The 22,104-nt window shown below is 51.3% G+C and overlaps 1 protein-coding gene across 9 annotated transcripts in view; it reads right to left on the bottom strand.

Annotated features, from left to right (window-relative positions):
- The window catches only part of recql5 (RecQ helicase-like 5), a 270,455-nt gene that overhangs the window by 105,783 nt on the left and 142,568 nt on the right, over positions 1 to 22,104 (bottom strand). For all 9 annotated transcript variants that reach the window (XR_011936158.1, XR_011936157.1, XR_011936155.1 and 6 more), the window contains one exon: positions 18,662 to 18,889. Coding sequence is in view for 4 of the 9 variants with exons in the window: in XM_072482940.1 (XP_072339041.1) it covers positions 18,662 to 18,889 (228 nt within the window). In the remaining 5 variants the exon portion in view is untranslated. The remainder of the gene's footprint in view (positions 1 to 18,661; positions 18,890 to 22,104) is intronic.

Genomic DNA, 22,104 nt, shown 5'->3' with positions numbered 1-22,104 from the left:
GGTAACTAGAGAAAGGATTGTCCCACTCAAGGACAAAGGAGGAAAGCTATGCGTGGAGTCAGAGAAAATGGGAGAGATTCTTAACGAGTACTTTGCATCGGTATTCACCGAGGAGAGGGACATGACGGATGTTGAGGTTAGGGATAGATGTTTGATTACTCTAGGTCAAGTCGGCATAAGGAGGAAGGATGTATTGGGTATTTTAAAAGGCATTAAGGTGGACAAGTCCCCAGGTCTGGATGGGATCTCTCCCAGGTTACTGAGGGAAGTGAGAGACGAAATAGCTGGGGCCTTAACAGATATCTTTGCAGCATCCTTGAACACAGGTGAGGTACTGGAGGACTGGAGAATTGCTAATGTTGTCCCCTTGTTTAAGAAGGGTAGCAGGGATAATTCAGATAATTATAGACCGGTGAGCCTGACATCAGTGGTAGGGAAGCTGCTGGAGAAGGTACTGAAGGATAGGATCTATTCCCATTTGGAAGAAAATGGGCTTATCAGTGATAGGCAACATGGTTTTGTGCAGGGAAGGTCATGTCTTACCAACTTAATAGAATTCTTTGAGGAAGTGACAAAGTTGATTGATGAGAGAAGGGCTGTAGATGTCAATTACATGGACTTCAGTAAGGTATTTGATAAGGTTCCCCATGGTAGGCTGATGGAGAAAGTGAAGTCTCATGGGGTCCAGGGTGTACTAGCTAGATGGATAAAGAACTGGCTGGGCAACAGGAGACAGAGAGTAGTAGTGGAAGGGAGTTTCTCAAAATTGAGAACTGTGACCAGTGGTGTTCCACAGGGATCCGTGCTGGGACCACTGTTGTTTGTGATATCCATAAATGATTTGGAGGAAAGTATAGGTGATCTGATTAGCAAGTTTGCAGATGACACTAAGATTGGTGAAGTGGCAGATAGTGAAGGGGACTGTCAGAGAATACAGCAGAATATAGATAGATTGGAGAGTTGGGCGGAGAAATGGCAGATGGAGTTCAATCCGGGCAAATGCGAGGTGATGCATTTTGGAAGGTCCAATTCAAGAGCAAACTATACGGTAAATGAAAAAGCCCTGGGGAAAATTGATGTACAGAGAGATCTGGGTGTTCAGGTCCATTGTACCCTGAAGGTAGCTGCGCAGGTCGATAGAGTAGTCAAGAAGGCATACGACATGCTTTCCTTCATCGGAAGTGGTATTGAGCACAAGAGTTGGCAGGTCATGTTACAGTTGTATAAGACTTTGGTTCGGCCACATTTGGAATACTGCGTACAGTTCTGGTCGCCACATTACCAAAAGGATGTGGATGCTGTGGAGAAGGTGCAGAGGAGGTTTACCAGGATGTTGCCTGGTATGGAGGGCGCTACGAAGAGAGGTTGAGTAGATTAGGATTATTTTCATTAGAAAGACGGAGGTTGAGGGGGGACCTCATTGAGGTCTACAAAATCATGAGAGGTATAGACAGGGTGGATAACAAGAAGCTTTTTCCCCCAGAGTGGGGGACTCAATTACTAGGGGTCACGAGTCAAGGTGAGAGGGGAAAAGTTTAAGGGAGATGTGAGTGGAAAGTTCTTTATGCAGAGGGTGGTGGGTGCCTGGAACGCATTGCTGGCGGTGGTGGTAGAAGCGGGCATGATAGAGTCATTTAAGATGTATCTAAACAGATACATGAATGGGCAGGGAGCAGAGGGATACAGATCCTTAGAAAATAGGCGACAGTTTTAGATAGAGGATCTGGATCGGCGCAGGTTTGGAGGGCCGAAGGGCCTGTTCCTGTGCTATAATTTTTCTTTGTTCTTCCTTTGTTCTTTGTCCTGAAGGCCGCCTTGGAGAACGCTTACCCGGAGATCAGAGGCTGAATGCCCTTGATTGCGGAAATGTTCCCCAACTGGAAGGGAACATTCCTGCCTGGCAATTGTCGCGCGCTGTCTGTTAATCAGTTGTCGCAGCTCCTGCATGGTCTTGCCAATGTACCACGCTTCGGGACATCCTTTCCTGCAGCGTATGAGGTCGACAACGTTGGCCGAGTCGCACGAGTATGTACCGCGTACCTAGTGGGTGGTGTTCTCACGTGTAATAGTGGTACCCATGTCGATGATCTGGCACATCTTGCACAGATTGCCATGGTAGGGTTGTGTGGTGTCGTGGACGCTGTTCTGAAGACTGGGTAGTTTGCTGCAAACAATGGTTTGTTTGATGTTGCTTCAATCAACTGCGCAACATCAAACAAACCATTGTTTGCAGCAAACTACCCAGTCTTCAGAACAGCGACCACGGCACCACACAACCCTGCCATGGCAATCTCTGCAAGACGTGCCAGATCCTCGACATGAGTATCACCATTACACGTGAGAACACCACCCACCAGGTACGCGGTACATACTCGTGTGACTCGGCCAACGTTGTCTACCTCATAAGCTGCAGGAAAGGATGTCCCAAAGCATGGTACATTGGCGAGACCATGCAGACGCTGCGACAACGAATGAACGGCCAGGTGCAACAATCGCCAGGCAGGAAAGTTCCCTTCCAGTCGGGGAACACTTCAGCAGTCAAGGGCATTCAGCCTCTGATCTCCGGGTAAGCGTTCTCCAAGGTGGACTTCAGGACGCGCGACAATGCAAAATCGCCGAGCAGAAACCTTTTTTTAATAAATATATTTTATTAAAGTTTTCAAACACAATTTTTCCACCTTACAGATCAACATAAGAGATAAGAGATAACACAATAACTAATAGGTAACATTATTTAAATAAAAGAAAATAGTGAACTGGCAAAGTAACAGAAAAAAAAATAAAAAATAGTGCTCCCCCCACCCCCCCCCTCTGGGCTGCTGCTGCTGACGATCTATTTTCCCTTAACGTTCCACGAGATAGTCAAGGAACGGTTGCCACCGCCTGGAGAACCCCTGAACCGATCCTCTCAACGCAAACTTCATCCGTTCCAGTTTTATGAACCCTGCCATGTCGTTTATCCAGGCCTCCACGCCGGGGGGTTTTGCTTCCTTCCACATCCACATGAGTAAGATCCTTCGCCGGGCTACCAGGGACGCAAAGGCCAGAATATCGGCCTCTTTCGCCTCCTGCACTCCCGGCTCCTCCGCTACCCCAAATAGAGCTAACCCCCAGCCTGGCTTGACCCGGACCTTCACCACCTTTGAAATCCCTCTTGCCACTCCCCTCCAGTACTCATCCAGTGCCGGACACGACCAAAACATATGTGCATGGTTCGCCGGGCTTCCCAAGCACCTCCCACACCTGTCCTCCACTCCGAAGAACCTGCTCAGCCTTGCTCCCGTCATGTGTGCTCTGTGTCGGACCTTGAATTGTATCAGGCTAAGCCTGGCACACGAGGAAGAGGAATTTATCCTACTTAGGGCATCAGCCCACAGACCCTCCTCAATCTCCTCCCCCAGCTCTTCTTCCCATTTTCCCTTCAGCTCCTCTACCAGCGCCTCCCCCTCGTCTCTCATCTCCTGATATATTTCGGACACTTTGTCCTCCCCAACCCATACCCCCGAAACCACTCTATCCTGGATCCCGTGTCGGGAGCAGCGGGAATTCCGTCACCTGTTGCCTCGTAAACACCCTCACTTGCATATATCTAAAAATATTCCCCGGGGGCAACTCATACCTTTCCTCCAGCGCTCCCAGGCTCGCAAACTCCCCGTCAATAAACAAGTCTCTCAATCTCCTAATTCCTGCCCGATGCCAGCTCTGGAACCCTCCGTCCATCCTTCCTGGGACAAACCTATGGTTGTTCCTGATCGGGGACCACACCGAGGCACCCGTCACACCCCTATGTCGCCTCCATTGCCCCCAGATCCTTAAGGTTGCCGCCACCACTGGGTTCGTGGTGTACCTTTTCGGGGAGAGCGGTAGCGGCGCCGTCACCAGCGCTTTAGGCTCGTTCCTTTACAGGACGCCCTCTCCAGCCTCTTCCACGCCGCCCCCTCTCCCTCATTCATCCACTTGCGAACCATCGCCACATTGGCGGCCCAGTAATAATCGTCCAGATTCGGCAACGCCAGTCCCCTTCTGTCCCTGCTGCGCTGCAGGAACCCCCTCCTTACCCTCGGGGTCTTCCCTGCCCACACGAAACTCATAACACTCCTATCTATTTTCTTAAAAAAGGCCTTAGTGATCAAAATGGGGAGATATTGAAACACAAAAAGAAACCTTGGGAGGACCATCATCTTAACCGCCTGCACTCTGCCCGCCAGTGAGAGCGGCAGCATATCCCACCTCTTGAAATCCTCCTCCATCTGCTCCACCAGCCGCGTCAGATTGAGTTTGTGTAGAGTTCCCCAGCTCCCGGCTACCTGGATCCCCAAATATCGGAAGCTCCTTTCCACTCTCCTTAACGGCAGGCCGTCTATCCCTCTTCCCTGATCCCCGGGGTGTACTACGAAAAGCTCACTCTTCCCCATATTCAGCCAATATCCCAAAAAATCTCCAAACTCCCTCAGTATCTGCATAACCTCTGTCATCCCCTCCACAGGATCCGCCACATACAGCAGTAGGTCATCTGCGTAGAGCGACACTCGGTGTTCCTCTCCCCCTCTAACCACCCCCCTCCATTTCCTAGAGTCTCTCAACGCTATGGCCAGTGGTTCAATTGCCAGCGCGAACAGTAATGGGGACAGGGGGCACCCCTGCCTTGTTCCCCTATGTAACCAAAAATACTCCGATCTCTGCCGATTTTTTTTTAATAGAACGATACAGCGCAGTACAGGCCCTTCGGCCCACGATGGTGAACCGAAACAAAAGCCATCTAACCTACACTATGCCATTATCATCCATATGCTTATCCAATAAACTTTTAAATGCCCTCAATGTTGGCGAGTTCACTACTATTGCAGGTAGGGCATTCCACAGCCTCACCACTCTTTGCGTAAAGAAGCTACCTCTGACCTCTGTCCTATATCTATTATCCCTCAGTTTAAAGCTATGTCCCCTCGTGCCAGCCATTTCCATCTGCGGGAGAAGGCTCTCACTGTCCACCCTATCTAACCCCCCTGATCATTTTGTATGCCTCTATTAAGTCTCCTCTTAACCTTCTTCTCTCCAACGAAAACAACCTCAAGTCCATCAGCCTTTCCTCATAAGATTTTCCCTCCATACCAGGCAACATCCTGGTAAATCTCCTCTGCACCCGCTCCAAAGCCTCCACGTCCTTCCTATAATGCGGTGACCAGAACTGTACGCAATACTCCAAATGCGGCCGTACCAGAGTTTTGTACAGCTGCAACATGACCTCATGACTCCGGAACTCAATCCCTCTACCAATAAAGGCGAACACTCCATAGGCCTTCTTCACAACCCTATCAACCTGGGTGGCAACTTTCAGGGATCTATGTACATGGACACCTAGATCCCTCTGCTCATCCACACTTCCAAGAACTTTACCATTAGCCAAATATTCCACATTCCTGTTATTCCTTCCAAAGTGTTCACCTCACACTTCTCTACATTAAACTCCATTTGCCACCTCTCAGCCCAGCTCTGCAGCTTATCCATGTCCCTCTGTAACCTGCTACTTCCTTCCACACTGTCAACAACACCACCGACTTTAGTGTCGTCTGCAAATTTACTCACCCACCCTTCTGCGACCTCCTCTAGGTCATTGATAAAAATGACAAACAGCAACGGCCCCAGAACAGATCCTTGTGGTACGCCACTTGTAACTGAACTCCATTCTGAACATTTCCCATCAACCACCACCCTCTGTCTTCTTTCAGCTAGCCAATTTCTGATCCACATCTCTAAATCACCCTCAATCCCCAGCCTCCGTATTTTCTGCAATAGCCTACCGTGGGGAACCTTATCAAACGCTTTACTGAAATCCATATACACCACATCAACTGCTCTATCCTCGCCTACCTGTTCAGTCACCTTCTCAAAGAACTCGGTAAGGTTTGTGAGGCATGACCTACCCTTCACAAAGCCATGCTGACTATCCCTGATCATATTATTCCTATCTAGATGATTATAAATCTTGTCTCTTGCTTCCGGGTGCGGCGATGACCAGCTAAGTCGCACGTTTCGGCAGCTCCCGGTGGAACGGACTTTTGGGCTCTTGATAGGAGCCCCATCGGCAATTTTAACATCAAATAACACTGTGCGGTAATCCAGAAGGAAATCCCCCCTGGACACGGATGGAAAAAAAGAGAGGAAAGTAGCCGGATTGCGGTGGATCCTCAAGAGCAGCGGCCAGGAAGGCAGGCACAAAGCAAGATGGCGTTGGAAGGAGGCAGTTTAATATGGGGCCCTGACCAACAAGAGTTCCTGCGGCGTTGCGTAGATGAACTCAAAAAGGAGATGAAGAAGGAGCTGTTGGCCCCGATATTACAAGCGATTGAGGGGCTAAAGGAGGAGCAAAAGACCCAGGAACAGGAGCTTCGGGTCGTGAAGGCAAAGGCTGCTGAGAATGAGGACGACATACAGGGCCTGGTGGTGAAAACGGAGATCCACGAGGCACAACACAAAAGATGTGTGGAAAGGCTGGAGGTGCTGGAGAACAATGCGAGGAGGAAGAACTTAAGGATTCTTGGTCTTCCCGAAGGTGCAGAAGGGGCCGACGTCGGGGCATATGTGAGCACGATGCTGCATTCGCTAATGGGATCGGAGGCCCCGACGGGTCCGCTGGAGGTGGAGGGAGCCTATTGAGTTATGGCGCGAAGACCGAGGGCTGGAGAAATTCCTCGAGCAATAGTTGAGATTTCCCCGATACAAGCACAGAGAGATGGTCCTCAGATGGGCCAAGAAAATTCGGAACAGTAGGTGGGAGAATGCGGTGATCCGCGTGTATCAAGATTGGAGTGCGGAGGTGGCGAGAAGAAGGGCACGCTTTAATCGGGCCAAGGCGGTGTTGCATAAAAGGAAGGTCAAATTCGGAATGTTGCAACCGGCAAGACTGTGGGTCACACACCTAGGGAAACACCACTATTTCGAAACGGCAGACGAGGCGTGGACATTTATTGTCGAGGAGAAGCTGGAGTGAGCGGGCCAGAAAAAGAACGTTTGGGACAAAAGTGGGGGGGTGAATTTGTGGGATAAAGGGGGGAAAAGGGGGACGAGAAGACTTCCCAGATTGTTAAACCTGCGACCTTGTAACTTCTCTCTCCTCCCCATGTCGTGGGGGAGGGGGTGAGGGAGGATGAGGAGCTGTGGGCGCCGGCCATTGGGGGCGGGGCCAAAAGGGGAAGCGCGGGCTTTGTTCCCGCGCTATGGTAATCATGGCGGGAACAGGGAAGCAGGAAGGAGGGGGCCTCGCACAGTGTGAGCCGAGGTCACGGGGGGAAGCCGAGGTCGGCCAGAGTTTGCTGACTTCTGGGAGCAACATGGGGAGTGCAATTACGCTAGCTTGGAATCTAGCGGGGGGGGGGGGGGTTAACTGGTTGCTGCTGCTGGGGAGAAGGGGGAGCTGGTATGGGAGGGGGGGGTCAGGGCAGGGGGGCGCCGCCTGGGGGGGATACAGCTACGTGGGAACCGGGTGAGGAGCTGGATTAAAAGAGGAAATGGCTAGTCATCAAGGGGGGGGGGGGGGTAAAGAGCCCCCCAACCCGGTTGATCACGTGGAATGTGAGAGGGCTGAACGGGCCGATTAAGAGGGCACGGGTACTCGCACACCTAAAGAAATTTAAGGCAGATGTGGTTATGCTTCAGGAGACGCATCTGAAGCTGACAGACCAGGTTAGACTTCGCAAAGGATGGGTGGGGCAGGTGTTTCATTCGGGGCTAGATGCAAAAAACAGGGGGGTGGCCATACCAGTGGGGAAGCGGGTAATGTTTGAGGCAAAGACTATAGTGGCGGATAGTGGGGGCAGATACGTGATGGTGAGTGGCAAACTGCAAGGGTGGTATTAGTGAACGTGTATGCCCCGAACTGGGATGATGCCAATTTTATGAGGCGTATGTTAGGACGAATCCCGGACCTAGAAGTGGGGAAGTTGGTAATGGGTGGAGACTTTAATACAGTGCTGGACCCAGGGCTGGACAGATCGAGGTCCAGGACCGGAAGGAGGCCGGCTGCAGCTAGGGTGCTTAAGGGTTTTATGGTGCAGATGGGAGGAGTAGATCCTTGGAGATTTAGTAGACCTGGGAGTAAGAAGTTTTCGTTTTTCTCCTATGTACATAAAGTATTTTCACGAATAGATTTTTTTTGTTTTGGGAAGGGCACTGATCCCAAAGGTGACGGGGACGGAGTACACGGCTATAGCCATCTCGGATCATGCTCCACACTGGGTGGACCTGGAGATAGGGGAAGAAAAACAACAGCTTCCACCCTGGAGAATGGACATGGGATTATTGGCAGATGAGGGGGGGTGTTTAAGGGTGAGGGGGTGTATTGAAAGGTACTTGGAAATTAATGATAATGGGGAGGTACAGGTGGGAGTGGTCTGGGAGGCACTGAAGGCAGTGGTTAGAGGGGAGCTGATATCTATTAGGGCGCATAAAGGAAAGCAGGAGGGTAGGGAAAGGGAGCGGTTATTGAAAGCACTGCTGAGGGTGTACAGACAATACGTGGAGGCACCGGAGGAGGGACTATACAGGGAAAGGCAAAGGCTACATATAGAGTTTGACTTGTTGACTACGGGTAAGGCAGAGGCACAATGGAGGAAGGCACAGGGTGTACAGTACGAATATGGGGAGAAGGCGAGTAGGTTGTTGGCCCACCAACTGAGGAAAAGGGGAGCAGCGAGGGAGATAAGGGGGGGTTGAGAGATGAGGAGGGAGAGATGGAGCGGGGAACGGAGAGAGTGAATGGAGTGTTCAAGGCATTTTATGAAAGATTATATGAAGCGCAGCCCCCGGACGGGAAGGAGAGAATGATGTGCTTTCTGGATCAGCTGGAATTTCCTAAGGTGGAGGAACAGGAGAGAGTGGGGCTGGGAGCACAGATTGAGACGGAGGAAGTAGTGAAAGGGATTGGAAGCATAAAGGCGGGGAAGGCCCCGGGACCAGAAGGATTCCCAGTTGAATTCTATAAGAAATATTTGGACTTGCTGGCCCCGCTACTGATGAGAACCTTTAATGAGGCGAGGGAAAGGGGGCAGCTGCCCCCGACTATGTCAGAGGCAACGATATCGCGCCTCCTAAAGAAGGAAAAAGACCCGCTGCAATGCGGGTCGTACAGGCCCATTTCCCTCCTGAATGTGGATGCTAAGATTCTGGCCATGAGGATAGAGGATTGTGTCCCGGGGGTGGTCCATGAGGACCAAACTGGGTTTGTGAAGGGGAGACAGCTAAATACAAATATACGGAGGCTGCTAGGGGTAATGATGATGCCCCCACCAGAGGGGGAAGCGGAGATAGTGGTGGCGATGGATGCCGAGAAAGCATTTGATAGAGTGGAGTGGGATTATTTGTGGGAGGTGTTGAGGAGATTTGGCTTTGGTGACAGGTATATCAAGTGGGTACAGTTGCTGTATAGGGTCCCGATGGCGAGCGTGGTCACGAATGGACGGGGGTCTGACTATTTTCGGCTCCATAGAGGGACGAGGCAGGGATGTCCTCTGTCCCCGTTATTGTTTGCACTGGCGATTGAACCCCTGGCCATGGCACTGAGGGGTTCCAGGAAGTGGAGGGGAGTACTTAGGGGGGAGAAGAACACCGGGTATCTCTGTATGCGGATGATTTGTTGCTTTATGTGGCGGACCCGGCGGATGGGATGCCAGAGATAATGCGGATACTTGGGGAGTTTGGGAATTTTTCAGGGTATAAACTGAACATGGGGAAAAGTGAGCTATTTGTGGTGCATCCGGGGGAGCAGAGCAGAGAGACAGAGGATTTACCGTTGAGGAAGGTAACAAGGGAATTCCGGTACCTGGGGATCCAGATAGCCAAGAATTGGGGTACATTACATAGGCTTAATTTAACACGGTTGGTGGAACAGATGGAGGAGGATTTCAAGAGATGGGACATGGTGTCCCTGTCATTGGCAGGTAGGGTGCAGGCGGTTAAAATGGTGGTCCTCCCGAGATTCCTGTTTGTGTTCCAGTGCCTCCCGGTGGTGATCACGAAGGCTTTTTTCAAAAGAATTGAGAAGAGCATTATGAGTTTTGTGTGGGCTGGGAAGACCCCGAGAGTGAGGCGGGGATTCTTGCAGCGTAGTAGGGACAGGGGGGGGGCTGGCACTACCGAGCCTAAGTGAGTACTACTGGGCCGCCAATGTTTCAATGGTGTGTAAGTGGATGGGAGAAGGGGAGGGAACGGCGTGGAAGAGATTGGAGAGGGCGTCCTGCAGGGGGACGAGTCTGCAAGCAATGGTGACGGCGCCGTTGCCGTTCTCACCAAAGAAATACACCACAAGCCCGGTGGTGGTGGCTACATTGAAAATTTGGGGGCAGTGGAGACGGCATAGGGGAGGGATGGGAGCTTCGGTGCGGTCCCCGATAAGAAACAATCATAGGTTCGTTCCGGGGAGAATGGATGGGGGATTTGGAGCATGGCAAAGAGCTGGGGTAATACAATTAAGAGATCTATTTGTAGATGGGACGTTTGCGAGTCTGGGAGCGCTGACGGAGAAATATGGGTTGCCCCAAGGGAATGCATTTTGGTATATGCAATTGTGGGCTTTTGCGAGGCAACAGGTGAGGGAATTCCCGCAGCTCCCGACGCAGGAAGTGCAGGATAGAGTGATCTCAGAGACATGGGTGGGGGACGGTAAGGTGGCGGACATATACAGGGAGATGAGGGATGAGGGGGAGATCATGGTAGATGAGCTGAAAGGGAAATGGGAAGAAGAACTGGGGGAGGAGATTGAGGAGGGGCTGTGGGCTGATGCCCTACGTAGGGTAAACTCATCGTCCTCGTGTGCCAGGCTAAGCCTGATACAATTTAAGGTGCTACACAGGGCGCATATGACTGGAGCACGGCTTAGTAAATTTTTTGGGGTAGAGGATAGGTGTGCGAGATGCTCGAGAGGCCCAGCGAATCACACCCACATGTTCTGGTCATGCCTGGCACTACAGGGGTTCTGGGTGGGGGTGGCAAAGGTGCTTTCGAAGGTGATGGGGGTCCGGGTAGAACCAAGCTGGGGGTTGGCTATATTTGGGGTTGCAGAAGAGCCGGGAGTGCAGGAGGCGAGAGAGGCTGACGTGTTGGCCTTTGCGTCCCTTGTAGCCCGGCGCAGGATATTGTTAATGTGGAAGGAAGCCAAACCCCCAGGGGTGGAGACCTGGATAAACGATATCGCAGGGTTCATAAAGTTAGAACGGATTAAGTTTGTGTTAAGGGGTTCGGCTCAGGGGTTCACCAGGCGGTGGCAACCGTTCGTCGACTACCTCACAGAAAGATAGAGGGAATGGAAAAGAAGTAGATAACAGCGGCAACCCAGGGGGGAGGGGTGGGGGGGGAGGAATCGGACGGACTCTCAGGGATGTTATTGTATATGTATAGGTATTTGGTATATGTAATTGTATATTGGATTGTATTTTTGGAGAGTATTTATTTTGGACAAGGCAGTTGCCATTTAGTTTTGTTTTTGTTTATATATTACTTATTTATTTGTTTAAAACTGGCCACGGTTATTTATATTGCTTTATTGTTGTGTAAAAGGAACACTACGTATTGTTATATTTGGCCAAAAAACTTGAATAAAATATATTTAAATTAAAAAATTTAAAAAATCTACTCTCTTATAATCCCCTACAAGACTTTACCCACTACAGACGTGAGGCTCACCGGTCTATAGTTGCCGGGGTTGTCTCTACTCCCCTTTTTGAACAAAGGGACCACATTTGCTATCCTCCAGTCCTCTGGCACTATTCCTGTAGCCAATGATGACATAAAAATCAAAGCCAAAGGCCCAGCAATCTCTTCCCTGGCCTCCCAGAGAATCCTAGGATAAATCCCATCAGGCCCCGGGGACTTATCTATTTTCAGCCTGTCCAGAATTGCCAACACCTCTTCCCTACGTACCTCAATGCCATCTATTCTAATAGCCTGGGTCTCAGCATTCTCCACTACAACATTATCTTTTTCCTGAGTGAATACTGACGAAAAATATTCATTTAGTATCTCGCCTATCTCTTCAGACTCCACACACAACTTCCCATCCCTGTCCTTGACTGGTCCTACTCTTACCCTCGTCATTCGCTTATTCCTGACATACCTATAGAAAGCTTTTGGGTTTTCCTTGATCCTACCTGCCAAATACTTTTCATGTCCCCTCCTTGCTCGTCTTAGCTCTCTCTTTAGATCCTTCCTCGCTACCTTGTAACTATCCATCGCCCCAACTGAAACTTCACGCCTCATCTTCACATGGGCCTCCTTCTTCCTCTTAACAAGAGATTCCACTTCTTTGGTAAACCACGGTTCCCTCACTCTACGCCTTCCTCCCTGCCTGACCGGTACGTACTTATCAAGAACACGCAGTAGCTGATCCTTGAACAAGCCCCACTTATCCAGTGTGCCCAACACTTGCAGCCTACTTCTCCAACCTATCCCCCCCAAGTCACGTCTAATGGCATCATAATTGCCCTTCCCCCAGCTATAACTCTTGCCCTGCGGGGTATACTTATCCCTTTCCATCACTAACGTAAACGTCACCGAATTGTGGTCACTGTCCCCAAAGTGCTCTCTCACCTCCAAATCTAACACCTGGCCTGGTTCATTACCCAAATCCAAATCCAACGTGGCCTCGCCTCTTGTTGGCCTGTCAACATATTGTGTCAGGAAACCCTCCTGCACACATTGTACAAAAAACGACCCATCTAATGTACTCAAACTATATATTTTCCAGTCAATATTTGGAAAGTTAAAGTCTCCCATAATAACTACCCTGTTACTTTCGCTCTTATCCAGGATCATCCTCGCCATCCTTTCCTCTACATCCCTCGAACTATTTGGAGGCCTATAGAAAACTCCCAACAGGGTGACCTCTTCTTTCCCGTTTCTAACCTCAGCCCATACTACCTCGGAAGATGAGTCCCCATCAAGCATCCTCTCCGCCACCGTAATACTGCTCTTGACTAGCAGCGCCACACCTCCCCCTCTTTTGCCTCCTTCTCTGAGCTTACTAAAACACCTAAACCCCAGAACCTGCAACATCCATTCCTGTCCCTGCTCTGTCCATGTCTCCGAAATGGCCACAACATTGAAGTCCCAGGTACCAACCCATGCTGCCAGTTCCCCTACCTTATTTTGTATACTCCTGGCATTGAAGTAGACACACTTCAAACCACCTACCTGAACACTGGCCCCCTCCTGCGACGTCAAATCTGTGCTCCTGACCTCTATACTCTCTTTCTCCCGTACCCTAAAACTACAATCCAGGTTCCCATGCCCCTGCTGCATTAGTTTAAACCCCCCCCAAAGAGCACTATCAAATCTCCCCCCCAGGATATTTGTGCCCCTCAGGTTCAGATGTAGACCATCCTGTCTGTAGAGGTCCCACCTTCCCCAGAAAGAGCCCCAGTTATCCAGAAATCTGAATCCCTCCCGCCTGCACCATCCCTGCAGCCACGTGTTTAATTGCTCTCTCGCCCTATTCCTCATCTCATTATCACGTGGCACGGGCAACAACCCAGAGATAACAACTCTGTTTGTTCTAGTTCTGAGCTTTCATCCTAGCTCCCTGAAAGCCTGCCTGACATCCTTGTCCCCTTTCCTGCCTATGTCGTTAGTGCCAATGTGGACCACGACTTGGGGCTGCTCCCCCTCCCCCTAAGGACCCGGAAAACACGATCCGAGACATCACGTACCCTTGCACCTGGGAGGCAACATACCAAACGTGAGTCTCTCTCGCTCCCACAAAATCTCCTATCTGTGCCCCTGACTATCGAGTCCCCAATTACTAATGCTCTGCTCCTGTCCCCCCTTCCCTTCTGAGCAACAGGGACAGACTCCGTGCCAGAGGCCCGTACCCCATGGCTTACCCCTGGTAAGTCCCCCCCCCACAAGTATCCAAAGCGGTATACTTGTTTCTCAGGGGAACGACCGCAGGGGATCCCCGCACTGACTGCTTCTTCCCAGTCCCTCTTACAGTTACCCATCTATCTCCAATCTTTGGTGTAACTAATTCCCTGAAGCTGCTATCTATGACCCCCTCTGCCTCCCGAATGATCCGAAGTTCTTCCAACTCCAGCTCCAGTTCCCTAACTCGGTCTTGGAGGAGCTGGAGATGGCAGCACTTCCTGCAGGTAAAATCAGCAGGGACACTAACGGCATCCCTCACCTCAAACATCCTGCAGGAGGAACATTGCACTCCCTTCCCTGCCATCCCTCTAACTTTCAACCAAGATCTGGCTAACAAATAATTAAAAAAAAATATATATATATAATATGGTACTTACCTCACACCAATGGGTTTTATTATTAGGTTAGAGGAGGAGGGCGGGTGGGAGACACTACACGTGTAGTGTCTCGGGTTTCCTCTCCACCAGAATTCATTGGTGAGGGGAGGGGGGGGAAACCTTCCCAGAAGTCCACGGGTCGAACTTCCGGTTCCCGCCTTAAAAAAAAATACAACAGCAAAGAGGAACAGAACAGAAACGGGACCAGGTAAGTATTTCAAACCTAAAATACTCACCCACCAGCAGCCTCTGCACTCGGCTCCCGCTGAAACTCCAAGTGCTACCCCTGCAAGGTAAGTTATTTTAAACTTAAATACTCACACCGGCAGCCCCTGCACTCCGCTCCCGCTGAAACTCCAAGTGCCGTTCCTGCAAGGTAAGTTATTTTAAACTTAAATACTCACCCACCAGCTGCCTCTGCACTCCGCTCCCGCTCTCCACCAGAATTTATTGGTCTACACTTTGTGACTACACTTGCCACTGGGGCCCCATAGAGGACTCTGACCCAACTGACAAACCCCTCCCCGAACCCAAACCTCCTCAACACCTTCCATAAATACTCCCACTCTACCCTATCGAATGCCTTCTCTGCATCCATCGCTGTCACTATCTCTGCCTCCCCCTCCGCTGGGGGCATCATTATCACCCCCAACAGCCGTCACACGTTGACATTCAATTGTCTCCCCTTTACAAACCCTGTCTGGTCTTCATGCACCACCCCCGGGACACAATCCTCGATCCTCGTCGCTAGTACTTTGCCAGCAACTTGACATCTACATTCAGGAGCGAGATAGGCCTATATGACCCACATTGCAGCGGATCTTTATCTCGCTTCAGGATTAACGATATCGTCGCCTCCGACATTGTCGGGGGTAGAGTCCCCCCTTCTCTGGCCTCGTTAAAGGTTCTCACCAGCAGCGGGGCCAACAAGTCCACATATTTCCTGTAAAATTCCACCGGGAACCCGTCCGGGGCCTTCTCTGCCTGCATGTTCCCCAGCCCTTTAGTCACCTCATCCACCCCGATTGGCGCCCCCAGACCTGCCACCTCCTGCTCCTCCACCCTCGGGAACCTCAGTTGGTCAAAAAACTGTTGCATCCCCTCTTTTCCGTCCGGGGGTTGGGACCTATATAGCCTCTTATAAAAGGTCTTAAACACCTCATTTATATTCCCTGCACTCCGCTCCGTAGTTCCCGTTTCATCCCTAACTCCCCCTATTTCCCTTGCCGCCGTCCTCTTACGAAGCTGGTGGGCCAGCAGCCGGCTCGCCTTTTCCCCATATTCGTATCTCATCCCCTGTGCCTTCCTCCACTGTGCCTCTGCCTTCCCTGTGGTCAGCAGGTCAAACGCCGTCTGAAGTCTTCGCCTCTCTCTATATAGTCCTTCGTCCGGGGCCTCTGCATATCTTTTATCCGCCCTCAAAATCTCCCCCACTAATCTCTCACTTTCTTTGCCCTCTTTTTTCTCCTTGTAAGCCCTAATGGAGATCAACTCTCCCCTAACCACCGCCTTCAGCGCTTCCCATACTACCCCCACCTGGACCTCACCATCATCATTGGCCTCCAGGTACCTCTTGATACATCCCCGCACCCTTCCACAGACCCCCTCATCCGCCAATAGTCCCACATCCAGTCGCCAGAGTGGGTGCTGTTCCCCCTCCTCTCCCAGTTCCAGATCCACCCAGTGCGGGGCATGGTCTGAAACGGCTATGGCCGAATACACCGTTCCTGCCACCCTCGGAATCAGTGCCCTGCTCAAAACAAAGAAATCTATCCGAGAGTATACCTTATGAACATGGGAGAAGGAGGAGAACTCTTTGGCCAACGGCCTGGCAAATCTCCACGGATCCACTCCCCCCATTTGCTCCATAAACCCCCTGAGCACCTTGGCCGCTGCTGGCCTTCTTCCGATCCTGGATCTAGACCGATCTAACCCTGGATCCAACACAGTATTGAAATACCCCCCCATTACCAGGCTTCCTACCTCCAGGTCCGGGATACGTCCCAGCATCCGCTTCATAAATCCCGCATCATCCCAGTTCGGGGCATATACATTTACCAGCACGACCTCCTTTCCCTGCAATCTACCACTCACCATCACATATCTACCACCGTTGTCCACCACTATATTCCTAGCCTCGAACGACACCCGTTTCCCCACCAATATCGCCACCCCTCTATTTTTCGCGTCCAACCCTGAGTGGAACACCTGTCCCACCCATCCTTTCCTTAACCTAACCTGATCCGCCACCTTCAGATGCGTCTCCTGCAGCATGACCACGTCTGCCTTCAGTCCTTTTAAGAGCGAACACCCGGGCCCTCTTAATCGGCCCATTTAGGCCCCTCACAGTCCACGTGATCAGCCGGATTGGGGCCCCCCCCCCACCCCCCCCACCCCCTACCCCGCCGACTAGCCATCCCCTATTCTAGGCCAGTCCCATGTCCAGGTCCCGCGTACCCACCCGTCCCCCAGGCAGCGCACTCCCGTCCTGACCACCTCTTCCCTTGCCTGCTCCCTCTCGCTCCCAGCAGCAACCCAGTTGACCCCCCCCCCCCCCCGCCCCCGCTAGATCCCCATCTAGCATGGTTACTCCCCACATGATGCTTCCGAAAGTCAGCTGACTCCAACTGACCCCGGCTTCCCCCGTTCTCTCCTTGATCACCCCCCCGTATGTGGAACTCTCATCCTCCTTGCGCCTATCTTCCTGCCATCACCTCCCTAGCGCGGGAAAAAAAAACGCGCTTTCCTGGATCGGCCTCGCCCCCCATGGCGCAGCTCCCCCATTCCCCATCTCCCACCTCAGTCCCTTTTTCCACCGGCGCCCACATTTCTCAGTGTCCCCCCGTCAAGAGGAGAAAAAACCCCGGCTATCGTCCCGATACTGTGAACCTCCCATTCCCCATTTTACATTTCTATACATCAACATCGTCGTCTCCCCCACAGCATCAGTCCCTCAGTTCTGGTCCAATTTCTCTTCTTGGATGAAGGTCCATGCCTCGTCCGACGTTTCAAAGTAATAGTGTTTATCTTGGTGCGTGACCCACAATCGCGCCGGCTGCAGCATCCCAAACTTTATTTTCTTCTTGTGAAGCACCGCCTTGGCCCGATTAAAACTTGCTCTCCTTCTCGCCACCTCCGCGCTCCAGTCCTGATACACTCGTATCACCGCATTCTCCCACCTGCTACTCCGTACCTTCTTTGCCCAGCTCAAAACCGCCTCTTTGTCGGTGAAGCGGTGAAATCTCACCACTATCGCCCTTGGTGGTTCTCCAGCCTTTGGTCTCCTCACAAGGATCCGGTGAGCCCCTTCCACCTCCAGGGGTCTCAGCTCCCATTAGCGAATGGAGCATCGTGCTCACATAAGCCCCAACGTCAGCTCCCTCCACTCCCTCGGGGAGACCCAGAATCCGGAGGTTCTTTCTCCTCGAGCTGTTCTCCAGGACTTCGAGCCTTTCGATACACCTCTTATGTAGCGCCTCGTGCGTCTCCATTTTTACCGCTAGGCCGAGAATCTCATCCTCTTTCTCCGCTGCCTTCGCCTTCACCCCTCGGAGCTCTATCGCCTAGGCCTTTTGCGTTTCTTTTAGCCCTTCGATTGCCAACAACATCGGCGCCAGCACCTTCTTCTTTAATTCCTCCACACACCGTCGGAGGAATTCCTGCTGGTCCGGGTCCCATGTCGTCTGAGCTCCATCCGTCGCCAGCTTGCTTCTTCCTTCTCTTCTCTGCCGCTGCTCCAAAGGATCCTTCGCAATCTGGCCACTACCACCGATCCTTTCCACACACACCAGGCGGGACTCCTTACTTCGTCACCCCACACTGGGTTTGGTCCGAAAAAATTTCCGTTGGGGCTCCCAAAAAGCCCAAAAGTTCGTTAGAACAGGAGCTGCCGAAACGTGCGGCTTAGCAGTGCATCGCCGCAACCGGAGGTGCCGAGCAGAAACTTATAGCCAAGTTCCGCACACGAGTACGGCCTCAATCGGGACCTGGGATTCATGTCGCATTACATTCATCCCCCACTATCTGGCCAGGGCTTGCGAAATCCTACCGACTGTCCTGGTTTGAGACCGTTCACACCTCTTGAACCTGGGGTTACCCCTCTCTCTGGATCTGTAAAGACTTAATTACTGCAAATGCTCGCATTCAAAGTATTGTCTTGCATCTTTGACTTTGTCTATATATGTTTCTGGAACATACCTCTTCATTCACCTGAGGAAGGAGCAGTGCTCCGAAAGCTAGTGTTTGAAACAAACATGTTGGACTTTAACCTGGTGTTGTAAGACTTCTTACTGTTTTCCAACAATGTTTGATCAAATTGCCAACATTTGCATACCACTTGCAAACCTTGATGGTAAATCTTACCATAATAAACCTACCTCTCAAAGCCATAGCCCTTCCTTCCTCCCTCATACAGATCATGGATGAATCCAAATGGTCCCTGGGCTGTTGGCTTTTCAGCAGATGCCTGGGCCTTGCTGATATCAAATCTCTGCAAAGAATCCAGCTGTTTCATCACAATCTCCGGGTTCTTGCAGTGGTCACATGCCCGATTACAGGCTGGCACCTCATCTCCAAAATACTTGGCAATGGTTGCATGTCGGCACCTGACACGATACAACAAAAAGAGTCAGTCAACTTCAAAACCAGGACCGGATAGCACCCTGCGTAATTCTGTCGTGACAAGTACGCATCGGCCAAATGCCTCACATACTCTGTAACCAATACGGAGGAAACACACCTCTTGTACATGTTTTTGGTTAAAATGCAAAATCATTGTTTAGTCCTCGGTTTTGCCTGACGCCCCAGGTTATGTATTGATGACAGCAATGTTCCCTGCAGTGGTGCACAAACAAGACTCAGTAACAGGCGTAACTCCAATTATCTACCCTGAATAAGTCTTCCGCAAATCCCCAATGGGGCGGCATGGTGGCAGTGGTTAACACTGCTGCCTCACAGCGCCAGAGACCAGGGTTCGATTCCTGCCTTGGGCATTTGCCTATTCTCCCCATCTCTGCACAGGTTTCCTCCAGGTGCTCCGTTTTCCTCCCATAGTCCAAAGATGTGTAGGTTAGGTGGATTGGCCATGCTAAATTGCTCCTCAAGAGTCCAAAGATGTGCATATTAGGTTAAAGGATTATTGGGAGAGGGTGGGGAGTGGGCATTGGTGGAGGGCTCTTTCGGAGGATCGGTGGTGACTTGATGGGCCAAACGGCTTCCTTCTGCACTGTTGGGATCTATGAAGCAAAACATAGCTTAGACTAGTATTGCACCAGAGGAGGAGGGTGGTACACTGTTCTCTTTAGGTGTTCTACTGGATTAACCAATTTTTGATTATCATACGTTCTTGAATATTACACATGTGCTGGTTGTCTCGCAATTTGGAAGGGTTACAGGACAGGACCTTTGCTATGCATTGTATAACAAGAAAATAAAGCGTTTAGACCATCCACAATTTACTGTAGAAGGAGCTATCTCTAGCTTCTAAAGACTCTCTCTTTAAAGCTCCCTCACCTAAATCACACAAAACCGCAGAGCACGGATCTAACCACATAACTTGCATTTAAACATCCAAGATTGCCTTCCGAAGCACGATATTTCTATGGTGGGTCTTCTAACCTCCGTTCCTCACCTGATACTTGTCGTGTTGGGTGCTCTGCTACACAGACGAACCAACACGGTTGCAGATGGTACAACTCTGTTTTATCACTATCAATAACATCTGTAAACCTGTCACTGTGGTTCGTTCATTACCCTTTAACCTGTGGACCCAGCCCTAACACTATCTTGGAGAGGCACTCAGCACATGGTGTATGTCTGAGTGGCTTGCTGTGAGCTCTGTGCCCTGAGCTGTCTCCTGCTGGAATGAGCAGGAACTGTGGTGTTCCCCGTTTTATAGTGCGTGTGCCCTTGCTTGTGATTGGCTGTGATGTTGCGTGTGTGTTGATTGGTCCGTTGATCTGTCCATCAGTGTGTATGTGTGTATGCACCATGATGTTTATCTGACTATCATGACATCCCCCTTTTTTACAAAAATATGTGCCTATGTGTTAATAAATATAGATGTGTACTGAGTGCAGCTGAATGTGTGCGCGCAATATGTACAACATGTACATGAGGCTAAACTATATACATAGGAAGGTGTCAGGTGCAACATATCAACGAGGTTGTACCATAAACAAAACAAGTGTAAACATCAAGCATCAAAACGAACTCCTGTAACGACAAAAAGAGCAACATATTAACATTGTGGCATGACACTTTAGTGAGTCCAATGTTCAAACAGGCTCATAAGTCCAGCCTAGTAGGTGGGCGACAAATTCGGGTTGACCGCCTCAAGGGTTGGTCAGAATCCACCGGCTGAGGAATGGGCCTGGCCACAGGCGACAGAGGAATGGGCATGGTGGCAGGAAGCTCCACGAAGTCGACATCAGGGACAACAGGAGGGCGTGGCACCGGTGTATGATCACGTAGCGAGCGCGGAAGCAGGCGAAGAGCCATTAGACATGCGAACCAGGAACGAGCGGGGAGCCACGTGGAGGAGAACTTCGGCAGTTGCCGAACAGCCACCCTCTGGTAGGTGGATGCGGACTTTGTCTCCAGGCGCCAAGGCAGGAAGATCAGTTGCCCGAGTGTCATGTGCCACCTTCTGCTGAGCACGCTGCTGTCGCATCCTTTGCAGTACTGGAGCATAGTCGGGTGTAGGAACAAGAATGGATGGCACAGTGGTCCTGAGGGCGCGACCCATCAACAGCTGGGCTGGTGAGAGGCCAGTGATTAGTGGGGCCGAGCGATAGGCCAGCAGGGCTAAACAGAAGTCAGATCCGGCATCAGCAGCCTTGCAGAGGAGCCGCTTGATGATATGAACGCTTTTTTCCGCCTTGCCATTGGACTGGGGATGCAGAGGGCTGGACGTCACGTGTGTGAAGCCATACGAAGCAGCAAAAGAAGACCATTCTTGGCTTGCAAAACAGGGCCCATTGTCCGACATGACAGTAAGCGGAATGGCGAGCGAAGGTGTCTTTGCATGCCCTGATGGCAGCGGACGATGTCAAATCGTGGAGGCGTATGACCTCTGGATAATTCGAAAAGTAATCTATGATGATGACATAGTCCCTGCCAAGCGCATGGAAAAGGTCCACACCCACCTTCGCCCAAGGGGGGCAGTTGAGCACCATGTTGGCAATGTTGTCGCTGATGCCCGGCCAGTAGACAGCTTCTCGGGCCCTCCGCCTGCACTTCTCAACCCCGAGATGGCCTTCGTGTAGTTGTTTGAGGACCAGCCTGTGCATGCTGTGTGGAATCATAATCCGGTCCAACTTTAGGAGGACACCATCAATGACGGCCAAGTCGTCCCGGACATTGTAGAATTGTGGGCACTGTCCTTTGAGCCACCCTCCCTGGGGAATGGATTTGGCCGCAGTCTCCCGGCGAATACGGGCCAGACCTGAATCATTAGCTGGCAGATTGGCCGATGTGAAGGCCACATGCGCTTCAATCTGACAGACGAATACCTCCGAATCGGGCGGTGTGTTCACTGCTCTGGGTAGGGCATCCGCGACGATGAGGTCCTTTCCCAGGGTGTAGACCAGTTGGAAGTCGTACCTCCGGAGCTTGAGCAGAATGCGCTGGAGGCGAGGGGTGATGCTGACCAGGGGGTGATGGTCGGTTTCCACGGTGAACTGAGGGAGACCATACACGTAGTCGTGGAACTTATCTATGCCGGTTAACAAACCCAGGCACTCCCTTCTCGATCTGCGCATAGCGCTGTTCTGTGGGGGTCATGGCCCGCAAGGCATAGGCAACCGGGGCCCATGATGCA

This window comes from Scyliorhinus torazame, chromosome 18, assembly GCF_047496885.1.
Source record: "Scyliorhinus torazame isolate Kashiwa2021f chromosome 18, sScyTor2.1, whole genome shotgun sequence".
NCBI lineage: Eukaryota > Metazoa > Chordata > Chondrichthyes > Carcharhiniformes > Scyliorhinidae > Scyliorhinus > Scyliorhinus torazame.
The sequence above is the reverse complement of the archived record's forward strand: the minus strand, read 5'-3'. Positions and strand labels throughout refer to the sequence as shown.